Below are 25233 nucleotides of genomic sequence, written 5' to 3'. Positions count from 1 at the left end.
CCAGGACTGATGAGCGGTATGTGAGCGAATAGCCAGCTATCTGATTGTTGCCATGGAATAAGACTTCCTAAACTGGTTGCAGAATATGTGGTTCCAGCACTACTGAGAACAGGATTGGCAGTGTGTGTCCGAGGAACCTCAGTTCAAGGAGCTGACAGGCACGTGCCTGAGTGCTGTGGAGAAAGGTCTCCCTTTAAATTAACAGTGAGCATTACAATCTCAGCAACATCATTGACTGGGTGGGAAGAAAGAGCCTATTCCACAATAGTATTAGAATTTTTGTGATATAATTTGATTTTCTTACACATCACTTGTCCATTTTTGATTTAAGACACAAACTGTCACATATTGAAAGTCATTGTGTTTCTCTAAGATGGTATCACTAACATTTAATAGCTTAAAGTCACGTGCCATGTCAATTTTCCAAATGTTTCTGAGCTAGAATGAAAGTCATCTGCATATGAATAGTAGAAAATGTTTCCACTTACATTGTACACCCATATCTTTAGTAAGTTGAAATCAGTGATTTCAAAAGAGGTTCCTGTGGGACTCCCTTTGAACTACTTTAATAGATTATCATCTCCAGAGTTGTCTATAACTGATGTGACATATATAATCTGTAAGGCATTATGTAACTATTATACCATAATCATCAGTGTCAAAGACCTTTTATAAAAACTGACAATACTATTCTGGTAATTTACCAATGTCTCCAGATCCTTAAATACTGTTCTAAGAAATAGAATTTTACAACGAAATGATCCTTCGTACTATAATGTGAGACATTTCTAATGCTATGATTTATCATTCTTGTAAAGTTAGGTCATAGTAACTGAACAAAGTTCTTGTACTCTCTAAGATATTCTTAGTCAGAGTTACCATGGTAACATTGAGACAGTTTTATTTCAGACTTATACATGAATTACTTTATGATCAACCAGAAAGATAATCAGTCATTTAATATATAAACCATTTATATACAATCTATATACATTTGATCCCTAAAAATATGTAATATAGGTGTTTGTACTTATCAGCATTCTTTCCCTTTACAATTCAAGAACATGAACTCCTAGTGTGTAACCCTGTTCTTCTGAGTGTAAATATGCCAGTTAAGCATCTTTTTATATGGACTTTAAATAACAGCTGCTCTCCAGCCTTAAAGATGTCATTTCTCAGTACATTCACTTTATTTAATAACATTTAATTTTATAAGTAAACGAAGTGGAAAGTGAAGAATAGTCAACTAATTTTTAAAAACAATACCAGAGGTTGGTCTGATGTGGTGGGTTCTCAGTTCAGCCCATTCATGAAGCTTTTCATCTTAACTCCCTAAAATCACTGAGTGCCCTGTATCAGTGGTCTTCATCATCCAACATCTGCCCACCCTTGTCTTGATGTGATCAGGTAACTCAGAACCCTCATGTGCACACGTGCACAGAATTACGGGTTTTTATATGACAACGAAAGCGTCCTTACCCAGTTCTGCAGGATGCTTTGCTTTAATCACACGTACGTACAACTCCCTTTTCTGTTACTTACCGTTAGTAACTATTCAAATATTTTCTTTTTACTGAATCCTTTATCAAACATAAGCATAATTTTTTAACCAACCTATTTTTCTGTCTAAAGCAAAGAAAACAAATAGTACAGTCTCCATAATTTTATGGATTATTATTACCTACATTTTTGGACTGGCTTAGTCACAATGTCCAAATACCACATGTCCCTGCAAGCTGGAAGAGCATCCAAGGTCTGCGTGGATCCAAGGGCACAAAAGGAATCTTACTGGTTTAAAGGACCTCAAATGTACCATCAAGAAAGAAAGCCTTGGCATTTTCATTTCAGACGTTCACAGCAGCCCCGCACATCAAGGAGCTTAAGTTCTGTTTGCACAACAATGTGCTTCACTATCTGCTAATGAGATGATCCCTTACTTTAAAAACAGCTATCCCCAGGATGACTAGGGCCGGGACAAAGGCGTACAGAATCAGGAAGTCTGCTGTGAATCTGGACGTTGCACCCGGGCAGATTCTCTCGATGAATTGGGTTCCTTGACTGAAGGCACACATTGGATTCGTCGTCACAGAACCATTTGAGCTGCCTGTCCGGGAAAACGATCGACATTGTGAGATACGGGCATTTGGTAAATACCTGCTGACTAAGAACTTCATTTGGTAAATCAGCAAGTATTTACCAAATGCCCACTAAATGCTTTGCACCCTGCGAAGTACCCTTCTCCATGAGAGATTCAGGGCACTTGGGACAGCCCTGAAATCATTATTAGGTGAAGCAACGGTGAGTGTTCATGGCCTTGGCTGCATTTGAAGATGGAAATGGGTTTCCATTTTGGGTATACATTTATGTTCATTCTCACAGCACTGATAAAAATCATAATCACTTACGGTCACTTAGGACTGAATACCCTAAGATTACTGATGTTATCGCCTGAAGGTATTTAAAACAGCTACCAGATGCCACCTGTCCTTCAGTTGTCATCACAGAATGGCCTGGGGCTGCCGATGGCCAGGAGGGCCTTGTGAAGCCCATGGCCCTCTCTGGGGAACGACCTTTTGCCACAAATGGCTTCCCTCGGCTCTATCCTGTGCATATTTGGGGAACAAGAAGCCCCCCGCACCCCGCTTCAACCTGCTCAGCAGACACTGATTCCACCCGGCCTGCGCTAGAGTTTCCCTCAGTGAGAGTCACGCCTGTCATGTCCTAACGACGTCAGAGTGGCCTTAAGCCATTGATCTTGGACAGGTGTCTGACTTGACCGCTGCTTATTGCATTTTAAAAACCAGAGAAAATGTTAGACTTTTATTTCAAAACAAGGTTTTAAGTCTATTTATCACAAGACATAGCTTTTATTTTAAAAATACCTGTATTTCCCTCAGGAAATTGCTTCCTCAGAGGAATACGTAAAAATAATACTCCAAAATAGAATACTTACCACAAGTGAAATTCCGTCCATAGAATTCATTGACTACAAGAATCTCAGAGCAGTATTTTTGGAATGTAAAATAAGTGAAGATTTTAAAAGGAATGGGCATTTCTTCTATGTTTCTTAAGAAAAAGAAAAAGAGAGAGAGAGATGAAATTCAGTAGGCTGTGGTAATAGTCCTAATAAATGAAAAAAGAAAGCCCTTATTTTGTGTTGGCCTGCATGAATAGAGTTTCCATCTCACTATAAAAAATTATGCTTACGATAAAAAACTCCAAACAATACTAAGAAGTAGAGAAATACCACTGCCCAGGAACAACTATTGCTAACATTTTGGAGATACACGTGACACGTGTAGATGTGTGCATTTATAAGATTTTACAAAAATGGGATTAAACTTTTCATGCTCTTTCCTAACCTGCTGTTTTTCAACCAAATATATGTCTCAGGCATCCTTCAAAGTCAGTAAGCATAGTACTCTATCATGTTTTTCCTTACCCAAGGATATGGGTTTTTTATTCATTTTAGAGAGAGAGGAAGAGAGAAAGAGAGAGAACGAACCCTCAATAGGCCACCTCCCCTACGCACCCCGAGACTGGGGAGCTTGGTGGTTGATTAGAGTAGAAACTTAATTTATCAATCAATCCCCTGATGATGGCTTGGTGTTTAATTTTTTTGGTAAGCACCACTGATATAATTGTAAAAGGAAAGACATGCCTAACACACATCACATCAGAGGAGGCTATTTTTGATTAAACATACTTGATGGTGTCAGTATGTGAAGTAAGAACTGAACTACCATATAAAGGGAAGGGAAGGAAAGAGCAAGCAGATATTCATTGTGAAAAGGAACCATGTCTCCTCTTCAGCTCATTTCAGGAGAAACCTCTTGATGACCTTGTGGACTTCTTGGTCCATTACACAGCTTCTATCAATCAGCAAATATATATTAAATTCTTTCTATTTGCAAAGCACTAGTTCTAGGTGCTTGAGGAATTCAAAGGAAGTATCCTACCCCTAAAGAACTCACAATGCAGCTGGAGACATAGACTTTATAACCTTTAGACTATAAAAGTACACAGTGGTGAATGATTTGTGCCTAGAAAGTATTAAAAAAAAACCAACAGTAACATATGTCAATAATATTCTCGTATATAGTATTTGTGGTTTCAGCTATTCCCAAGTGACTCCCCCTGCCAAACTCCATGACTTTCAGTTCTTGGCAGTTTTCTGAGGCACTAAATTGGATCAGCCATATTGAGAGGCTGCTAATTGGACAGGATAGACAGGAATCTGGGGAGGAAGTAGGGAAGAGGAAGGATGCCCCAGGAAGGCACAATGCTTATGAGCACAGGCATGTCGAGGGCTGCCTAGGGGACTGAATGGGCTAGAAAGGCGGGAGCAGAGCCTGCGAAGTGGGAGCAGAGGGAGGTGAGTTTGGAATGACAGCCAGGAGCCAGCTGCTTCAGGGTCTTGCAGTGGACAGACACTGAAGGACCATAAGAAAGGTCATGTTGAAATCTGTGTTTTCAGAAAATGCAGCATCAGCAAGTAGGGTGGACCAGAATAAGGGCAGATGAGGCACAGCAAAAAAAAAAAAAAAAAAAAGAGGGGGAGCAGGCTACAGCGGAAGTTCAAGTGTGCAAGGATAAAGGCCTGGAACTGGATGGAGGGACCGTGAAAGACACAGGAGGAGAACCAGGCTGTCGTGGAAGCCCTCGGAGTACCCTCGAGGGACAGGAACCGCAGGTCTAAATTTATTTTTAGGGGACTGTCCACATTATATTGTTAAATGGGGAAAACCTTATGCATACTTCACCCCCTCACAATAGTATGATCTCATTTTTATTAAAAAAAATTATGTAAATGTCTAGCAAGATACACAACAGAATTTAACTCTGGGTTGTGATGCTTCAGAGGACTTTTACTTTCCTTCTCCTACATTCCTGTACGGTGTATACCCCACGCCCCAGGAACGTGCATGAGTCTGGAAGTAGAAAGAGCACTGAACATATCTCCAATTGGGCTTAAAGGAAGAGGCAGCCAACAGCTCAGATGTTGCAGGCAGTCAGCCAGGAAAGATGATGACTTGAGGGAAAAATATAAATGAATGAGTAAGAGGTCGATGTGGTTTTTGAAAGTGGAGTTTCAAGGTGGGAGTGGAAGCCAGGTGAAGCCTTGGGATGTTGAGAGTTTGCAAAGAACCTAAAAGCATTTGTTAATGTTGGCCACTGCCTCTCTTCTAAGAACAATTAATCCTCTTTTCCTACAAACCAAATACATGAAATATTGCCAGATTGTTTGGAGCCCGTAATGATTGGAATTGGTACGAAAGAGGAAATAGACCCAACTCAGCTGTCCAAGGCTGGATCTATACCCTGCTGGCTTGATGCCATGCCCGTGGGGTGATTTGATTTGTGTATTTTTCACTTAGGCACTATGGACAAATACAACGTAACGGTGTCATTATTTAAAAAAAAAAAAAAATCCTCCGTGACTGATCAAATCCCAGCTCACTTCACTTTATAATAGCTCGCCTTTATATAACACGCTGCCGCTTATGAAGTGTTTTCACACTGATTATGTCATTTGTTCCTCGGGATCCCTTGAGGCGAGTGGAGCCAAGGTCATTATCTCCACTTTATAAATGAGGAAACTCATTTAGATAGAAAGTGGCCTGCCCACGGTCATTCGGCAGCCCAGTGGCAGAGCAAGCCTCTGACTCCAGGCTCAGTCCCCTCTCTGGGTGGCCACGTGACTGGAGCTAAGTCAAGTCAGAGGTTAGTGTTCTTCCTGAACACGGATTGCTCTGCGAGTTAACTAATTGAACATATAAATACTTAGATACTCGATAACTTTCTTGTTTATTTGACTTTTAACTTAAAAAAACAGTGTCTTTTGCTCATTTCCTGGGGGTCCCATAGTTAACTCACTAGCTCCCTCTCACATCACCTGTCTGGCATCACTTTTATCTTCCTAAAATTTTCCATCCTTCCTGCCATGACTTTTTCAAATGTATTTATAGCACTTTTATATTACTTTATTTATATCTTTTTTAATATAAAAATATTGCCTTTATTGTGCATATGCTTTTTATTTATTTAGATGTCTTTTTCTTGGTTACAAAATGATACCTGTCCATTACAGAAAATTCACAAAATATAGGAAAATGTGAATAAAGAAATAAAAATATATCACCCAGAGCTAATTACTCTTAACATTTGTTGTGTATCTCTAGTTCTGATGCCTTCCCGCACAACCTTTTATTCTGTGGGCTCTTTTCTTATTTGACTAATCTTACCTCCTAAACATAAGTGAGGATGGGGAACTGGAATAGAGACTTACCAGTACAGGGGCAGAAATGAACTAAACATGTGTTATTTAACTTGTAATACAGGCTGTGGTTTTTTTCTGGGTTGGTTTTCCTCCTATTATTTTAATGGCTTATTACTTGTGAATCATATTGATATCATGCCTAAATCATCATTTCCCTATTCTCAATGTGAAGACATCTTACTGAACAAATGGTGAACAGTCTAAAGTCTAACTTTAGTGTGATTGGCAATCACACTAAATGCCCCAGGCTATCAGGTGATACTTTAACTAGTATCACACAGCTCTCCTCTGGATCCTTAATGACAGTCATCATCAGGTGATCTTAACAAATCATACTGGCCTTGATCCTTTGACTCGTGACCTACCTTACGAATCCAGATCCCACCAGCACCCCAGCAATGCAGAGCAGAGCCACTATACTGTTGACCACATTTGGATCTTGGACCATTCCAAGTAGCACAAGAGTTAGGAATTCGCCAATCAAGTGGGGGGCCAGGAGAGCCGCAGAGAAGTATCCAAATCTGGCAACCTCGGGGTACAAGCCCAGAGTCCTAAAAACATGTAAAGTCTTTAGTTTCTCTGCAAGGATTACCATTTAAGAAAAACAGCACACTTGCCTTCTAAGAATGAGTCTGTGGGGTTATGGCAGGGAAGAGTCTGCAGGGCAAGTCAAACTCCCTCTGAAAGGCTTTTCGGGCACAGAGCCAGCATTTGAGACCATTTATTACCACCAATTGTTTCTACTGGCTCCAACTCAATGTGAGCCATCTTTTCTCTTTTATAGCTCCTTTAGCTCCCGTGGGAAAATATTACTATTCAAACAACAGTACAACTAACTGCAGTGAATAGGGTTGTTGAACTCACCAGGCTTCTCCATAAATAACCACGTTGGTTCGCCTAGCTAGCACTGCTCCTACCCAAGCTAACCTACCACCTTAAGGCTGGGGCGGCTCACCCAGCCTGCCGCTCAGCCTGCCCCTCCCTGAACCTCATCCATGCCGCGTGGGGTTATCGATAGTGTGGAAACACTTCACTGCTTCCATCTTTCATTGAATTAGCCCTCCCAGGTCTGCTCCATTCCATTCTTGCCTTTTATTCAACGCTTTCCATCAATTTGACCTTCATTTTCTTGTAAATAGACTACCCAATATCCATGCCCCTTAACTCTTACATTACTTTCGCCAAATAGCATTTCTCCAGTGATAACATTCACAACAACCATTAGACATGGCTGCTCTCTCTTCCATTTGTAGAGTTAGGAAAAGGAGTTGGCATGTCTTACATCCACCCAACCCCACCACTCTTCAAGACCTTTCCTCTCTCACAAATCATGATGTTTGCTGAGACTTTAATTCTCTTATCCAGCGCAATCCTCTGTGGCTTTTAAGACATTCTCTCACCTTTGATGAATTCATAGCGCCCAGACCAGGGTCATTCTTTCCACTCCTATCCACTCTCATATCCTCAAGGTCTTTGACCTTCTTGATGAAACATCAACGTCAATGCCTCCTAATTAGGTAAACTGATTGATTCCAGGGGCTCCATCCATCTAAACGTGGTCACTCACCATGTTTTGGACTTAAATGTTACTAAAAACAGTTCCATTTCCAAGATTTCAGATTCAGAAAAATGCCCTCTCCCATCATGGCCTCCCTCCTGTTTCTGCTTTTCCAAAGCCCTCACTGCTTCAGATCCTTGTCCCCTTCTGCTTTCTTTGCCTTGCCAGTCTCCACACCTGGGGACCCTTGCTGTCTCACTTAAGCATCTCAAGGTGTGTTCAATGAGGCATCATCCTATACTAATTGAATTCCCTCTGTCACTTTGTCTCAGCTGTCTCCAGACTCACCCCTAATTATTCCTCGTTGCTTATTGGCCACGTCCCGTGGTGGCCAATATAAACGTTTGCTTTAAATTGCCCCCTCTCCCCAGTTTCAAACTCTCTCCCCCGTGCTCAGCGGATGGAGTCATCTCCCAGTTCATGAGTTTCTCTCGATCCTTCTCTTCCCACTCCATCTTTGCCAACCTTGATCCCATGTTATACTGATTTCCCTGTCCTGACCTCAGTCTGCTCTGTAAACTTCAGTTGTGAATGATCCAATATTTCTTTAATTTCCTCTAGTCTCCTTGTAATGTTTTTACCCAGATGGTCTTATTGACCGTACCCTAAAGCAAGCGTTTCTTGAGCCTGATCATCATTTAAGCAGCTGCCCCTCTTCCTCCTGCCCTGCTCCTCCAAGCTTCTCAGACAGCATCTGCTTCCTCCATCCCACTCTTCAGCCCCTTGGAAGCCTGCCTTGCACCCCCACCATGCTGCCGAAACTTTTATTTTTTTGGAAGTCCACCCATGGCCTCCTAATATGATGCCTCATCGCCTTGAAAGTGTGCACCACTGAAAGGGTGTACTATACCTCCCGGAACTCTCTCCTCCCTGGGCTTCTGATGCTATTTGATCCTGCTTCTCCTTCTGCCTGTCTGACCACCCCTTTGCCTCTGTCATTGGATCACTTTCCTCTTGCCACCTGCCTTAAGGTGTTGCACTCAGACCGCTTTGCTGCCTCCCTTTCAGACATTCTCTCCTATAGGATCCATTCCTAGCTCTTGACTCCTACTTCCTCTGTCTTTCCTTCCATCTATTGCCCAAACCTCAGGTTGAGATCACCAGTTGGCAGTCCTGTAGCCTCCCAGGTGTAATGTGTTCAGAACCAAATCCATTCTCTTTCCTGGCAAACTTGATAAAAATGCTGCCACTTTCCCATTCCCTTGGGCATCACCCATGACTTTCTTTACCCTCAACAAACATTCAGTTTTACTTTCCCAGCTTCTCAAAGTGATCCCCCCACCCCCTTTCTGTTGCCACTGCTACTCTCTTAAGGCCTCTGCCCTCGCCACACATGGTGGCCGGGGCTCCTCACTGGGCTGGCTGTCCAGCGTCTCTGCCCGCCTCACCCTCCAGAGCCCCATCACAGATGCATCCAAACCCCTCTCCCACATCCCATTATCAAATCCACTTCAGCCCCTCAGCCCGACCCTCGGCAGCTCCCCTGCCAGGCTCCCAGGCTGGCAGGTAAGCTTTCCACTCCTCTCCCGAATCCTTCATTCCCCTCAGTGCACCTGAAACTGGTCTCTGGAATGGCCGCCTGCATTTTCGCTTCTGAACCTACGTCCCTGATACTGCTTCCTCTGAATGCCCGCGTTCCCTCTTCCATCTGTTGAAATGCTGCTGTCTCTCAAGTTCTCCAAAAAGCCTCCAAGGGTCCCTCTGCCCACCCAGCCCAGTAGACTCGGTCTCATTTGTAATTAATTTGGGGTAATGGACGTGAGATGGGGGAAGGCCACTTATTCCACCTGTGCCTGTTTCCTGGCCAACAAACAAGGAAATTATAATATCACCTTTATAGAATGGTTTTAAGGATTACATGAATTAGTACATTTAAAGCTCTTAGTGCCTGACATAAAGCAAGTGCTCAACATGTGTTAGCTATTAGGATTTTTTTCTTCCCTTAGCAGAGTAACTGTGCTTCCTTACCATACTAACCTTAAACTTGCTTGAATTAAAGTCATTTGGGGATTTGTTTATGACCATAACCCATTATTTGAAACACTTTAGGGCCAGATGTGCGTTGGAATGTGGCAACTTACAGATTTTGGGAAGGGTTTCCACCGTACTTGCTGCAGGGGGGACCGGGACTCCACCTGTGATGGAGCACGTTAATAGTTCCACTAATGAGGCGTGCTGAGGTGGGGAAAATACGAAGAACCTTGTGGTTCTCCACCCTGGAGCTTTTTCTCTACGGGTCCCACCGGCTGTCCGGGGCTGCACGGGGGGCCTGGCCCAGAGCACTGACACCTGCGGACACCCCTTACCAGTAGCACACGCTGCTGAAAGCCACGGTGGCGATGACGCTGAAGGGGAGGGCGTGCAGCATGTAGGCCAGCAGCATCTGCCACTTCTGGTACAGGCCGTCCTGGCTCTCCTGGTCACTGATGGCTCGCAGCACAGGAACTGGGCACGGAAGGCAAGTTGCAGAACAGCCGGTCACCGCAGAGCTGAGTCGGGGAGGGCGAGCCCCAGCTGAGCCTGAGGTCGGTTACCGGAGCTGGATGGTGAGGACCAGCGGGGGCTCTCACACTATCGAAAGAGGGAATCTGCCATCCACATAGTTAGGGTTAACACCCCCACCTCAAATCTACACTCTTACCTGAATTATAACATGGTTGCAAAAGTTGTCATAATTTATTTCCTTCTCCCCAAAGTAGGGGGAATGGTGTCACCAATTCAAGAATGCACATGCAAAAGGGGCACAAATGAGTGATGTGAGCCTTTCTGTCCTCTTTTTGTGCGGGGTCTTAGCACAGGACATCAGGCCACGAGGTATTGCTTCTGGACTCCCACTGAGTTTGACAATTAGGTTCTGGCTGTACTAAAATAGGCTCCAAAAAGAATGTAACAGGGCAAAGTTGGCCAGGTGTCTATGCCCTTGGACTGCGCGTCCTAACAGCCAAGCTAGGATACCAGGGATAGCCTTTTGATAAACCTCTCCAAACCATGTCCATCAGCACCATATAATTTCACGTTTCCCTGGATCCTTAGAGACTCTCAGAGATCCACTTAGTGAACTAATTCACACTAGGGGTTGCTAGCCCAGGAGTTACCTTTCCCCAGAGAGGATCTGGAGAGGGCCCGGGTTGAGCTCAGAAATGTGCTGGTAACGGTGAAGTCTTGCAAGGTGACGGGGTGGAAAGGGGAGGTGTTCAGGGAGAGAGGAGCCCCCTCACCCCTGCCCCCCAGGGTACACCTCCCGGCATGGCACTTACACAGATTCACCGCGTTGAGCATGCCTGTGTAGGGCATGGCACCCACAAACTGGTACAGGAGACCCATGCGGTCCTGGAAAGCACCTTTTAGCACATCGTTCTGGACCCGCAGAAGGAAGAAAATGACGAACAAACCCATGATCAAATTCTGAACCAGACGCATAATCACTGCCAGCTTATTTCTCATTAAGTTTCTCGTCACTCTCCTGAAAGACAACCCCGTTTTAATTCCTTTTCTTTTATTGGGGGATGTCTAAGTGCCTAAAATGGGGTGACTCTTACCTCAAGAGAACACATAGTTTAGAAAGAGCTCCAGGGGAGTTCTTGGCTTTGAAAGGAACCATCGATAATGTTTTTAGGTGTTTTTTTCTTTCAATGTGCTCCAAGATCTCGTGATAAATTGCTGACTCTTTGTAGGCAGACTCAATCATCTGGACTCGCCTGTAGGTTTCCATTTCTCGTTCTTTGGTTTGGGTATCCACTGATGTCAGGTCCACTAAAATTTTTTCCCAAAAGAAATGATCCATGTGTTTTTAAAGGAACATGAATACACAATAGCTAATAATATATGTCTGTGTTTCATCATTGGTTTAGGAGTACTAACTGTAATACCTCATCCTGCCAGAATAATACCTGTTCTCAACAGCCACCTATAAAATCAGGATATTTTAAAGCTAAGACTAGGGCCATGAGGATCCCAATGGGGCTGTATGGGAGAATTCAGAAGCGCTGCTAATCTTTCTCTGACAATGTAGGCATGCCTCGATTTAAGATCTCCCACGTGTTTCTGACAGGTTATGGCAAGTTAATTGACCCAGCCAAATTAATTTGTTGAGGATTAAAACACCAAAACAAAAGCAAAAATAAAACCCTGGTGCCATCCAGGCAGAAATCTGAGATAATAAAGTTCAAAAAAAATTTTTTAAGATGGTGGGCAATGTGAATGAAAAACTTACTATAAAAATCAAAAGGATTTGAATGTTCTGGACAAGGGTAGCCGCAGCCACTGAAGAACTCAAGCATTTCCACTGGTGTCCCGCAGAAAGCCAGCTCTCCAAAACTCAGGATGGCGATTTTGTCAAAAAGCTGATGGGATGACAGACAGTGTTAGTGTGTAATCGAGTCACCACATCCCAGGCCCTGGTGGGGGGAGTTCAGTGATTAGAGCATCATCCTGATATAACAAGGTTGCAGGTTTGATCTCCAGTCAGGGAAAGCAATGAATGTATAAGTCAGTGGAACAAATCAATGTTTCTCTCTCTCTCCCTCTCTCAAATCAATAAAGAACATTTTTTTAAAAAGTTACCATATTATAGAGCAAAGTTCCCAAGCAGCCAGTCCTTTGATTGCATCAGCATTCTCACTACATCCATTGGAGACACTCAAAATGCCCCCTATTCTTTTTAGCGCCGCCCGCCCCGAGCATCCAGCCTGCGGCCGGCGTCACGTCTGCGGCAGAGAAGAACTGAGCCTGCTCAGTGGACCTGGGTGTGAGTCCCAGCCGTGCCACTGAGTAAATCTCCTTGGACAAATTTTTTTTAAATCTCAGATTGTTGTCTATAAAAGGCAAATAACTTCCTAAGAGGTTCCTGGGAGGATAAAGAGAATTTTGGAAGAAAACTATCTGAGTTTGTAGAAAAACAATCTTTGAAGCCAGCTGGACTTCCAATTCCAGCTTCTTTGCTGTGTGATCGTGGCTCAATTTTGTATCAATTCTAAGTCTCACTCTTCTCTGTAGAGTGAAACTACTGATATGCACCTCACAGGACTGTGTGGATTAAATGAGCCAGTGCATAGAAGGTATTTGGTAAATGGTAGGTGCTGAAGAAAGTGAGCTTCCATCCTTTGCCCTTCCCATATCGGGAGCTACTGGCTCCAGGTGCGCTGGTTGGCGAGGGCCAACTCATCTCCACCCCACGAGCCTCAGCTCAACATACACGTGTACCACCCCCGATGATCTGAGCAGGAACAAGGAGCGTTCCCTCTCACCTGGAAGAGCTCGGAGCGGGGCTGGTGGATGGTGAGGATCACGATGCGGTCCCTGCGAGCCAGCCCTGCCAGGAGGACGACGATCTGATTTGCAGTCATGCAGTCCAGGCCCGTCGTTGGCTCATCAAACAGCATGACCGCTGCCAGCAAAGAAGGGGCAGGCTTCAGAGTCTCTGCCGAGCCCGACGCTGGGCTCTAAACTCAGAATTTTGAACAGTTTCTAATTTGAGCTGTTTTACCCCACCCAGACAGTGCATAGTGAGAGGTACCTGCCTGTAAGCTGCCTTTCTGCCTGAGCTCAGGAGAAATAACTTGACCCAACTCCCAGCTCTAGAGCGCATTTCAGGCGTAATCCTTGAGGGAGCAGGGCAGCAGCCAGATCAGGCCTCGCACATGGTATCGTGGACTCTTTGGGCTCCATCCCCTGAGAGAACGAGGGCTGGCACCATGTTGTTTTTAAACAGCTGAGAGGTGCCCTGACCAGTGTGGCTCAGTGGGCTGGGCACCCTCCTGGTAGGCAAGGAGTCCCCAGTTTGATTCCCCGTCAGGGCACGCGCCTGGGTTGCCGGCCAGGTTCCTGGTTGGAGGTGTACAAGAGACAACCTATCCAAGTTTCTCTTACACATCGAGGTTTCCCTTCCTTTTTTCTCCCTCCCTTACCTAACTCTCTCTAGAAATAAGATCTTTAAAAGGCTGAGAGGAGGGTAGTTAAAAAAACATGACTGTTTTCATGGCCAGCACTTTCAAATACTAAGATCTTTGGAATTGCAAAAGAACTAGAACCTGTGAAATCAGGTGTTTTAAAGGATTTAACTGTAGTTTCTTTCTACCCTGAAAGTGGCAAGCGCTCCTAAGAGCATCTCTCTTACTTGCCTTCTAGTGACCAAGCACCACCCGGAGAGTGGGCAGTCCCGCGGTGTGAAAAAAGTATCCAGAGGCAATTCTATGTCCAGGTACATGCAGTGGGGAGGTTTCCCCAGGTGGAGGGGAGAATGACCAAACCAGGCAGGGGAGCCAGATGACAGCCTGCCCACCTTGACGGCCCCTCCCCTCAACCCGATCACTCTGCAGTAGGACTTTTCAAAGTTCTACTTTAATGCCGGCCATTTCATAAATGCTTGTAGTGACACCGAGGCTCATGGCTCGCCACAGCAAACACAGTGGTACTGCTTCTATAGCGCGTGAGGCTGCACAGGGCAGGGCCCCGTGTTCATGGAACACCCGAGTTGAACCACAAAACACAAATGAGCACTTCTGAGTCCAAGAAGTCGTTTGGTACTTGAATGAGGAAAGAGTATTCGGGAACTACATAGTGCTTTCAAGAAAGTTAGGTCTGCAGTTTGAAAAATCCCAGGGAAAATCTCTTTCCAAACGGGGACTGTGGAGGAAGGGCCTGTTGAATCTGCAGACACGCGGAGGACACCCAGGCGGCAGCCAGCCGCCGGGCCGGGTCCCACTTACTGGGATCCTGGAGGAGCTGGGCGGCGATGGAGACGCGGCGCCGCTCGCCGTGGGAAATTCCCCCGAAGTTGTGGTTGCCGATCAGTCGGTCTGCCACGTGGCTCAGACTCAGTTCCGCCATGACTGCCTCCACCTGTAGGAGACACACGGCCCAGGGCGGTCGCTCACCGTGGGGCGGCCGTTCGGGTGCACAGCCTGAGGGTGGCCAGGGGAGGCGACACACCTCCCGCCAGTCCCCCGGCCGCTTTCAGACGCACCACACCCCAGGGAAAGCACACCTGTTGCAATAAAATCCAATTTGGTTCTAATCACAGCATAATACATGCAGCTGACTAAAATAAGTACTATGAATTGTTTTTAAAAGTCCTTAGAGCAACAAAAACTGCTTACACTGGCTTCCAGGAAATTCTCCAGGAAACAGTGGAGGCTTCACTGGACTCCTATTTTCAGTCCAACCCACACAGAAAAATCCCCCAAAGGCATAGTTGCAATATAGCCTGTTATTTTTTTTATGTTTGGTTTTTGAAACTTTACTAGGATCAATGTTTTATATGTTTTAAAAAATCAATTTGGTTTAAAATAAACCTGATTTCCCTTACGTAACCCAAATAAGTCCTGGAGTCCCCTGTGGTCTAATTTCAGTGGGGTTTTGCATCAAAGAAATAGAATCTAGCTATCAAAAGTAATTAAAAGTAATGCCAATCTTTACTTGAATCTTCTTAAGGACTTCAAAGGGGAACGGTTTATAACCTGCAGACATACTTCTTAAAATTCCTCCTCCCCACATTCTCTTCATTCTACTTCTTATATCCTTCAGTTCCCTTAAACCTCTCCCTATTCTTCATTCTCAACTCCCACAACAATAACCAAAAAAAAAAAAAATTCCTTACTGACTCTCTAATCAAGAAGGTTGGTCTTTTCCTCGTCTCCTTCTGTCCCTCCTCAGCATATGCCCTCTGCAGAGACCCTTCAAAGGACCCCTCACCGATTACCCCAACCTGCAGAAGGCCCAGGGCAAATCAGAGAGAAAGGGACTGAGCACAGCCATCTATATATGGTAATGAGTTTTGTTCCCATACACCTCTACTGACAATGTGTTGCTTTTATAATTGAAAAAAAAAACCCTGCATAAAAAAATATAAACTAGATCAGAGTAAAGGAGGATGGTTTATGGAGCAGTGGAGGACGCAGGGGGCGGGATCAACAGCAGGGACAGAGCTTTGACCAAAAGAAGAGATGCATCTAAACAGATACAAAGCAATAATAACAAGGGGGCTAAACATGTATAAAAAAACCAGTATGATTTGTTGTAGAAAAAAGAAGGACCTCCCCCTGCAATCAGAGTAGAAGTTTCTGGAACTGAGCTCTCCTGCCCTGGCCAGGTTTATGCACCCAACAGCCAGGACAGATTCCTGAGCGTTCCTTTCACCTGCTCTGCAAAAGCGAGAGAGGAGTAAAGCTGGCCCCTCCTGGCTCCAAAGGAAAGGGTGGACAGAGGAGACATTTACTTCATCTGTTTCAGATGTCTCCCACCCGGGCAGGAAGCCTGTCCCATGTTTTACAAATGCTACTGGGAATGGAATTCAGAGTGTTAGAAGGGACCACCAGGGCCATCAACCTTCTCTATGTTACGTGTCCTTAGAAACCGACTTAATTCTCACACCTCCAGGAGAGATACATTACTATTCTGTGTGTCACAGAGGAGAAAACAGATCCTCAGAGAGTCCATAACTTGCCCAAGGCCACGCCATTTGCAAATGGCAGAGCTGGGGTCGAGAGCAGGACTATCTGTGCTTCTCTCAAGTGGTCCGTGAAGCATGAGGGGTAGCCCCAGAGCCCAGAAGACACGGCCTGCCCGTGTCAGCCGTGGCTGATGTTCAGGTTCCTCGGGGGACTGGAGCAGGTCCAGGGGACGTGCTGCGCCCTGTCAATTATCACCAGCACTTCCTTCTCACTAAAGTACATGGCAGAGCTTTGCCCTCTGTGGACTAGATTTGCCCAGAAAGTGCTCCCAAGCAGGGAGAACCTTTGCAGGACATTTAGGGCCTGCCAGGGAGAGGGACCATTCACCAGGAGGCAAAGTCGCCATCGGTTGACTTGAAGGTATCCACGAACTTTCTGAATATTTATGCAGACGTGCATTTTCTGGGGAAAGAGCTCAGTGACTTTCTGAGGTCCTCCTGATGCAGTAAGTGACATAAGTGGATTGCTAATTCCGAAGTCCATTCGTGACTGCCTTTCTCCCACCCAAACAGCAATGGCGTCTTCTCCGAAACATTTTAGAGGGATGAATACTAAAGCAAGCGGAGAAAGCCTACAGAGGTGCTCGCCTGTCACTCGCCGGCAGGGCCACCAAACCATGTGTGTGAACATGCCTGTGCCACTGTGGGCTGAAGACTCTGACCTCTGTCTTCTCAGACCACAGAGGGGCTCAGGGCGACATGATGGAGCTACAGGACCTGGGGTCAAGTCCCTTTAATTAGTGATCTCTCCCTTATTCTTTGTGACTTCTACTGCCTTTTTTCATAAGAAAACTTGCTGAGTTTTGTATAGCTGATCAGATATAAATAATGCTGATACCACAGTTCAGTGATTATAATGGATATTGAAGCATCTGGTATTAAATTATGTTGTTTAGAAGTCATTAAAATTAAAATCTAGAAGCCTAAAAATAAAAAAAAGCTCAGCCAGTCCCAGCTGTCAGATCTGAATCTCCTTGGGGGTCAGGAGATAACGCCTCCCTCACAGGGTGGGTGCCAGAAAGAAATGAGATGCTGTGTGTGAACAAGGCTGACTGACACCAGCCAGTTATGAGAGCCCAGAACTTAACCTGGTAGAAGAGCAAGAACCCTGCAATGCCTTGTGAGCACTCTCAGGTAACTTCAGGGAAGAAAGAGCTTAGGCATCGCTCTGAGAGGATGGAGGTCCCTCTTGAGGGCCGGAGCCCTTGCCAAAGTGCCTCTGGAGTGAAAGCTACACTGCAGGACCATCTAGGACTCCCAGACAGACCTAGCTCCACCCTCCAAGCCCTGCCTGAGGGCCCGCACAGAGACAGGATGAGCAAGTCCCTGGGGACAGGGTCAGCAATGCCTGGTAAAAATGGGGTAACTTGCTGAATGCTCCGCTGAGATGGAGGATTCCCTCGAAGCCTCAATGGCATTAAAGAAAGGCCAGCCCTGCAGGCTGGACTGCGGAGGTACTTGTGTGCCCACCAGAAGCCTGGCTGAGGCCTCAGGGTGGTGGAGCCTCTGGGGCAGATGTCGCTGGCCTCCTCTGGCAGCTCTGGGGACCCATTTCCCAGGGAACTGTACCTGCTTTGCATGGCACATCTGCCTGCCCTCCGTTCTCTGCGCACTCCTGTTCAGGCCTTCAGAAATGAGGCAGAGTGTCCAGGTAAATTTCCTGTGGCTCTTTCCAAACTGGGTGCATTTAAAGAAACAGATAAAAATGTGGAGAGAGCCCTGGCTGGTATGGTTTGGTGGACTGAGCGCCGGCCTGCGAACCAAAGGGTCGCAGGGCTCGAACCCCAGTCGGGGCACATGCCTGGGTTGCAGGCCAGGTCCCCAGTAGGGGGTGTGTAAGAGGCAACCACACATTGATAGTTCTCTCCCTCCTTTTCTCCCTCATTTTCCCTCTCTCTAAAAATAAATAAGATCTTTTTTTAAAATGTGGAAAGAGGTGACAATTCAATAGTCCCTTCCTTTATTACCTTAATACAGTTTGGATGAGGCATATTCAAGATGCCTCAAAGCAAGCTGAGAAAAATCTCAACAAGGTGGCAGGGCAAAGCACAGTGGGGAATTGAACCATATCTGTTCAAACACAGAGCTCCCAGGACAGCACCATGGGCTAGAAATACAATGCAAGCCACATGCAGAATTTCACTATCTTACCAGCCACATTTTAGAAAGTAAAAAGCAGCAAGTGAAATTAATTTTCATGATATAATTTAACCCAGTACAGTAAAAATTGTTTCAAACTATAATCAAAATTTTTAAATTATTGAGATGTTTCACATTCTGTTTCTCAGACTGTTTTTAAAATCCTGCGTGTATTGTACACTCACAGCACATCTCAGTTAGGACTAGTCACATTTCAAGTACTCAACGCGGGTGCCTGACTAGTGGCTGCCACACTGGACTGCGCAGGTCTAGACTCTGAAGTGGAGAAATGAGTAAGTGGAGGGAAGAGTGGGTGTGAAGTCACTGGGGTTGCGCCCTTGGGTGCCCCTGCTCAGGGGCACGGAAACCCTGGCCCCACGCCCAGGCCGCGGTGAGGACAGGCAGCACGCACCTTCTTCTGGATGAAGCCACGGGAGCCACCGCGGATGGCCAGCAGCGCCGTGTAGCCCAGCGTCTCGCGCACCGTGAGGCTGCTCAGCAGAGTGTCGCTCTGCGGGAGAGGGAGGCGTCAGCGTAGCCCAGCTCCCGGTTGCAGCGGGCTAGGGCCGGGGACGCGCCCACCTGCAGGACGTAGGAGAAGCAGTCCTGGAACTGGTCCGTGCGCAGCGCCTGGCCGTTCACGCACACCTCCCCGAGCAAGGTCCCCTTGCGCCGCAGCCTCCCGGACATGGCATCCAGCAGCGTGGTTTTCCCCGAGCCTGGTGGGCGAGGAGAGAAGGCCCTGGAGAAGGTTCCTCCCTGAGGCATCTCAGGAACTTCCCAAGACCTTCGGTGGGCCAGTCAGGGGTCCAGGCCTGACTTATTTTCTCTTTAGCCTCGTGTCTCGAACTCTCATGGCATGAATGACCCTTTCCTGCTTGTGCCCTGGATAAGAGGAGGCACAAGACCTTTCTCTTGTTTTGCTGGTACTAGAGGGGCTTTGTCTGCCTGTTTATTTGCTTTAAAGCTGTTTCCCGTTGAAAAAAAGACATTATAGGCTCAAAATAAAAGGAAAACCACGGCTCTTGGAAATATCTAGTCCTAGGACATCCGAATTTCTTTCTGTGATCCCCTGGGGTCATCTGGTGGTTCCTGAAAGTAGGGACCCTGCCTAGAACGCTGCTAATCAAGGGAGGTCTGGGGACCAGCAGCATCAGCATCACCTGATAGCTTGTTAGAAGCGCAGAATATCAGGCTGGGGCCACAGCTGCTGAATCAGAGTCCGCTTTTTTCACAATATCCCTGGGTAACCCCATGATATTAGAGTTTGAAAAGCTCTAGCTTAGCGAGCCCTTTGGTCAAACCATGTTCGTCTCAGCCACACTGACGGGGGTGAGTGCCGCCCAGGGGGTGTTGCTAGGACCTTTCCCACCGAGGAGCTGTGCTGACCCAACTGCCTGAATGTGATGGCTTGTGTGAAACTAAAGAGAAAAATCTTTTGTTCCAGTATTGTAAAGAAACTGCTCGTTGCTGCAAGGGGTACAAAGATAAAGAAGCCAGACACACTCTGTCTTAACTGCTATCTTCTTAGCCACCCCAGGGCTGACAAAGCTCAGGATTAGCCCCAGTGTTTGTTCAGGTAGAGGTCAACGTGGCGAAGCGAGGAGGGTGACTGTAAAGAAATGAAATGTGACTGCATTGGGGTTGTCTTTCCAAATGAGCCCTGAAATGTCCCCGTCACCATATCAGGCCTTGCATGTGGTTCTCTAACTAGAAGCCTCCCTGGCCTTCCATTTCTGGCATCCCGTCCCAGCTCTGGCAGAAGCACCCAGCACCCTGCAGCCTGGATGCCAGTCCCATTGCTACATCCAAACTGGGCTCCCTACGCTCAGCAAGGTACTTTCTTGGTGCCAAATGCATTGGCCTTTTCCTGCGTGTCGTTACACCCTCAGCAACATCCAACAGTGTTACCAGCCCTTTTCTGTAAATTTCTCTCTTGGTTTTGATGCCACTTTATCCTCTTGGTTTAATCCTGCTGGCCTGGCTGCTCCTTCTCAGCCTTCTGTGGGTGACCCTGAGGGGTCTGTCCTGGGCCTCCTGCTTTTCTCATGTCACACATTCTCACTGAGCAACCGCCCGCACCAGCCCACTAGCCAGCACTGACTCTCCGGCCCCGCGCATGCGGCCCCAGCTGACTCCTACCACCTCATCAGGGGTCCCAGGCAGGACTACACGACTGTTGCTTCCAAATTCTGACTCGGAAAAACCTGTGAGATAATGAATGACTTTTACTGTGTTAAGTCAGTTTGGTGATACTGTTTTTACATGAAAACAGAGAATTAATAGTCTTTTTTGAATATGTGTCAAGTATTTATTAACTCATGAATGAAGGTACCAGTAGGATGAGAAAGCTCATGTTAAATACTATGTATAGTCAGTGGAGAATAAAAGGTTAGAATAAGTTGCAAAGTTAGAGGCAAAAATGGTCAATGCCCTAGATATGACACCAAAGACAAATTGGACTTCATAAAAATTAAACAATTTTTGTGCATCAAAAGACACTATCCTTTGTGTAAAAAGGCAACCTACAGAATGGGAGAAAATATTTGTAAACAATATACCCGATAAGGGATTACTACCCACAATACATAGAGTACTTCTAAAACTGAACAACAAAAAATAAACAACCTGATTCAAGATTGGGCAAAAGACTTGAATAAATTTTTTAATAAATAAATTATATATATATGCCAATAAGCACATGAAAAAATGTTAAACACCACTAATCATTAGGGAACTGCAAATCAGAACTACGATAAGATACCAGCTCACACTCATTAGGATGGTTACTATTAAAAAAAAAAACAAAACAGGAAATAACAAGTGTTGGCAAGAATGGGGAGAAATTGGAACTCTTGTGCACTGTCGGAGGAATATAAAACGGTACAACCACTGTGGAACACAATGTGGCAGGTCCTCAGAAAATTAAAAATAGAATTACCATATGATCCAGCAATTCTACTTCTGTATATGTATCCAAAAGAATTGAAAGCAGGGTTTCAAAGAGATATTTGTACACTCTTGTTCATGGTAGTATTGTTCACAACAGTTAGAACCAAGCATTCATTAATGGATGAATGGATAAGCAAAATGTGAGATATATCACACCATGGAATAGAATTCAGCCTTCAAAAGGAAGGAAGTTCTGCAGTAAGCTACAATATGGATGAATCTTGAGGACATTATGCTAAGTGAAATAAGCCAATCACAAAAAGACAAATATTGTATCATTTCCCTTATATGAGGTAGCTAGAGTAGTCAAAATTGTGAAGGCAGACAGTGTAACGGTGGTTGCGGGGGGAGGGGAGAAGGAGTTATTGTTTAATCGGTCCGGGGCTCCAGTTCTACAAGAAGAAAAGAGTGATGGGGACGCACGGTGGTGGCGGTTGCAAATACCGTGAATGTATTTCATACCACTGAACGGTGCACTTAAAAATGGCTAAAACGGTAAATTTTACATTATGTATATTTTACTATATTTAAAAAGGGGGAAAAAAGAAACAAAAAAGGTCTAGACTAAACAGGGCAGTAAAACCATGACCTTTGGGGTCATCTTGCCTAAAAGGACAGAAATTGTTTGTAACTAGTCTTCTGCAAAGGAACACGCAGTGCAGAGCCTACATCCTAATCGATAGCAAATAACGAGTCAGATAAAGTTAGCTTTCCCTGCAGCGTTGGATGACCCTGGGTAAACTTGTGCTGGACCATTCTTTAGTGAGATTTTGAACACCTACGTCATCTTTTGCCTCGCTAATATAGATATGATAAACAATGCTTCTTTAGATAAGACACCGATGAAATCATGTCATTTTATAAAACACTAAGAATAATTCATAAAATTGATTCATTTGCTTATATATTGATTCCACAAATATTTATTAAGCCCTCACTATGTGGCCAGCCCTGTTCTAGTTGTGGGGGATACAGCAGGAAGAGGGGGGTGGGGCTCCCACCCTGTAGAACTTGCAGTCTACTGTGAATTTATGTTCGGTGTAAAAGGATGGATATTGTCATAAAACCATGATTAGGTATCATCAGAAACAAACCCATGATCCCCTAGATCTCAGATCAAGAACCCCCACCACTGTCCTGCTGAGAGGCGCATGAAGCATGACCCTGGCTTGGGGGACACGCTTCTGAGAAGGTGGGTTCAACCCCTGCCGTGTGCCACAAGCCGCCATTGTTTATCCTCCACAACGAAGGCAACAAGTGACAGGTTATTACAAGAGTAACTCAGCTTCTGTTCTTTTCAAAGGAGTGTGTTATAATTATTCAAATAAAAGTTAGAATGGCCCTGGCTGTTATGGTACATGAATATAGTTAGAAATGGTTTAAAAATTGGAAATAGGAACAGACAGGAAATCTCAGGAAACTGGAAGTCTTAGCGAATTCCTTTTCATTTAACCTTAACACTTCCGTCACCATCCAGCTGCCCCACCGCCATCGCAGGGGAGTGGCTATGGATTTGACTCCTCAGGCGGAAAGCAGCTGACCGTGCCTGTCATAACCATGGACTCCCATTATCCACCTCTATTAAAGAGAGTAATGCAAGTGGAGAGTCAGGACATGTCAACAACTTGCAAACAAGAGCTCAATCCAGAGGCTCCTTTGAGAAACCAATGTGTCTGAATCTCTCAATGTGAACATGTGCAGGATAACATAGTGTAGTGGACACTACACGGATCCCCTCTTAGGGCCAATGCACCTGTCCCCCAGCTGCTGAGGATTCCCAGCTGTGACTGTCTCAGGGCATTGCCTTCCGCACCCTCCCAGGACAATGACTGGCTGACGCAGGGACACAGGCACAGGCACTGAATTCAGCCTCCAGTGTAATTACCGTGAAAGAGAAGGACGCACTGGGAAATGGGCACATAGCCTGAGTGGAACCTGTAATATTTAATTCCTTAAAAGAAGGATCTGAATCAAATACGATATCATGTTAAGATTTATAAAGGCTTGCCATGGCTGCTGTGGCTCAGTGGACTGAGCAGACTATGGACCAAACAGTCACTGGTTTGATTCCCCATCAGGGCACATGCTTGGGTTGTGGGATAAATAAGTAAATTCTTTGAGGGGGGGGGAAAGATTTATAAAGCCAGATGTTAATACATGAGCATTATTTCATTGTCTATCCTTGTCTGTATGTTTGAAATATATCATGATTAAAAAAGACCCATGAATATGGGGAACCAATGGGCATCTTTGTGCTTCTTACATTCCTTTTCCTGTCTCTAGGCAGGGTACAGATGAGTGAAGTTGCGTTTATGGAGCACCATTACTGGCCAAGTATTGTGCTACGTGTTTTTGGTACTTTGAAATATGAATTAACTTACATGTCAGGCGGAACTTTATTCTTTTTCAAGGACATTTCTAAAGATTTCACATCAGGTTCCTTCCATTCACAGACATGTCATTGGATTTCATTCTAATATCAAACTTGTTGCAACTGAAATTTGTTACAGCCTTTTTTTTTTTTTTTTTAAAGATTTTATTTATTTTTAGCGAGAGGGGAGGGGAGAGTGAAAGAGGGAGAGAAACATCAATGCGTGCTTGCTTCTCATGTGTCCCCTGTTGAGAACCTGGCCTGCAGGCCAGGCATGTGTCCTGACTGGGAATTGAACCAGCAACCCTTTGGTTCGCAGGCCCGCACTCAATCCACCAAGCCACACCACCAGGGCCTAGACCTCTTGTAGCGACTTAAACCCGTTTCCTCAATGTGATGTTCAAATCTAGCGGCACAGCCTTTTTGGAGCCCTCCCTGAGAATGTAGAGCACTCCTCCTCAAGCTTACCTGAGCTCCCCAGGATGCACATGATCTGCCCACTCTCCACGTACAGGGAGACATCTCTCAGGATCTGCCTGTTCCGCCGCCGCCGGCAAGATGTGATGTCCCACCAGGGCCCTGCACGATTGCTGTAAAGGAGACCCCACGAGGGGAGAAGCAGAGCGGGGTCTTGGAAGGGTCCACACCTTTGTCCCCCAGCACAGAGGCCAGCTCTGCCCCACCCCAGTTGTCTCCGGACAAGTTTCTAAGAGTGTTTAGCCTCAGTGTCCCCCTCTGTAGACCCTGGCAAGCAGTGACTGAAGATCGCCTGTGTACAGCGGCTGCACGGCAGCTGCTCTGCGTGCCAGCTCTCTGGCTGCCTGGGAGATGGCAATATTCCTTCCGTTGACCCTGTACTTTTTCACCAGGCTTCATTACCTCTTGTGCTGAAAGCACCCCCATTCCCCAAGGCCTCTCCATCCACATCGAACAGGGCGTACACAAGGGGGACCCACGGGAAGGAGCAAGGGGCACAGGGGATGAGGCAGAGCACAGCTGCTATATTTGCCACAGCTTCCAGGTCCTGCCATGGGCAGGAGGAGGGGCCGTTCACCCTTGTTCCTCATTTATCCCTGGCAGCCCTTCCCTCTTCTCTCTCCACAGGGTTCTCTCCTCAGGGAGCCAAAGCCTCCATCCCCAGCCCTCATTAGTGAGAAGCCAGCAGAGGCGTGAGGAGAGCCTGGGCCTTGCCTGCCTTACCTGACACTGTAGGAGACGTGGAGAATGCCCAGGCTGTGTCGAGGCTTGGACGCCGCTGCAGGAAGCTCCTCTGATGAGCACTGGACGCCTTTATTTATTTGGACTCCTGAGGACCCCACCGGGGTGAAAGGTGGGAGTTCACTCATGGTCAACAGGCAGCAAGGGCAGGAGGATTATCTGGTGCCAGATCCTCCCCGGAGTGACCTCTGCTGAGGAGACAGCAGCAGACAGCCCTGCCGGCTCCTCACCTGACCCTGGAGTCCCTCCTGAGGCCTCCCCAGCGG

General features: G+C 45.9%; 1 protein-coding gene across 1 annotated transcript; it reads right to left on the bottom strand.

Annotated features, from left to right (window-relative positions):
- Positions 1-1721: 1721 nt before the first annotated feature.
- Positions 1722-25230, bottom strand: ABCG5 (ATP binding cassette subfamily G member 5). Its single transcript, XM_054567198.1, has 13 exons — positions 24950-25230; positions 24218-24339; positions 19009-19145; positions 18839-18937; positions 14546-14678; positions 13085-13224; positions 12052-12181; positions 11378-11591; positions 11096-11301; positions 10145-10283; positions 6646-6831; positions 2954-3066; positions 1722-2104 (listed from the first exon to the last, which is right to left on the bottom strand). The coding sequence occupies exons 1-13, from the start codon at positions 25093-25095 to the stop codon at positions 1911-1913; spliced, it is 1959 nt and encodes a 652-aa protein (XP_054423173.1). The 5' UTR covers positions 25096-25230; the 3' UTR covers positions 1722-1910.
- Positions 25231-25233: the final 3 nt, after the last annotated feature.

Source organism: Pteronotus mesoamericanus, unplaced genomic scaffold (assembly GCF_021234165.1).
Source record: "Pteronotus mesoamericanus isolate MK-2021 breed Mesoamerican mustached bat unplaced genomic scaffold, CSHL_Meso_final contig_101, whole genome shotgun sequence".
Taxonomy (NCBI): Eukaryota; Metazoa; Chordata; class Mammalia; order Chiroptera; family Mormoopidae; genus Pteronotus; species Pteronotus mesoamericanus.
This window is presented reverse-complemented; position numbering and strand designations above follow the sequence as displayed.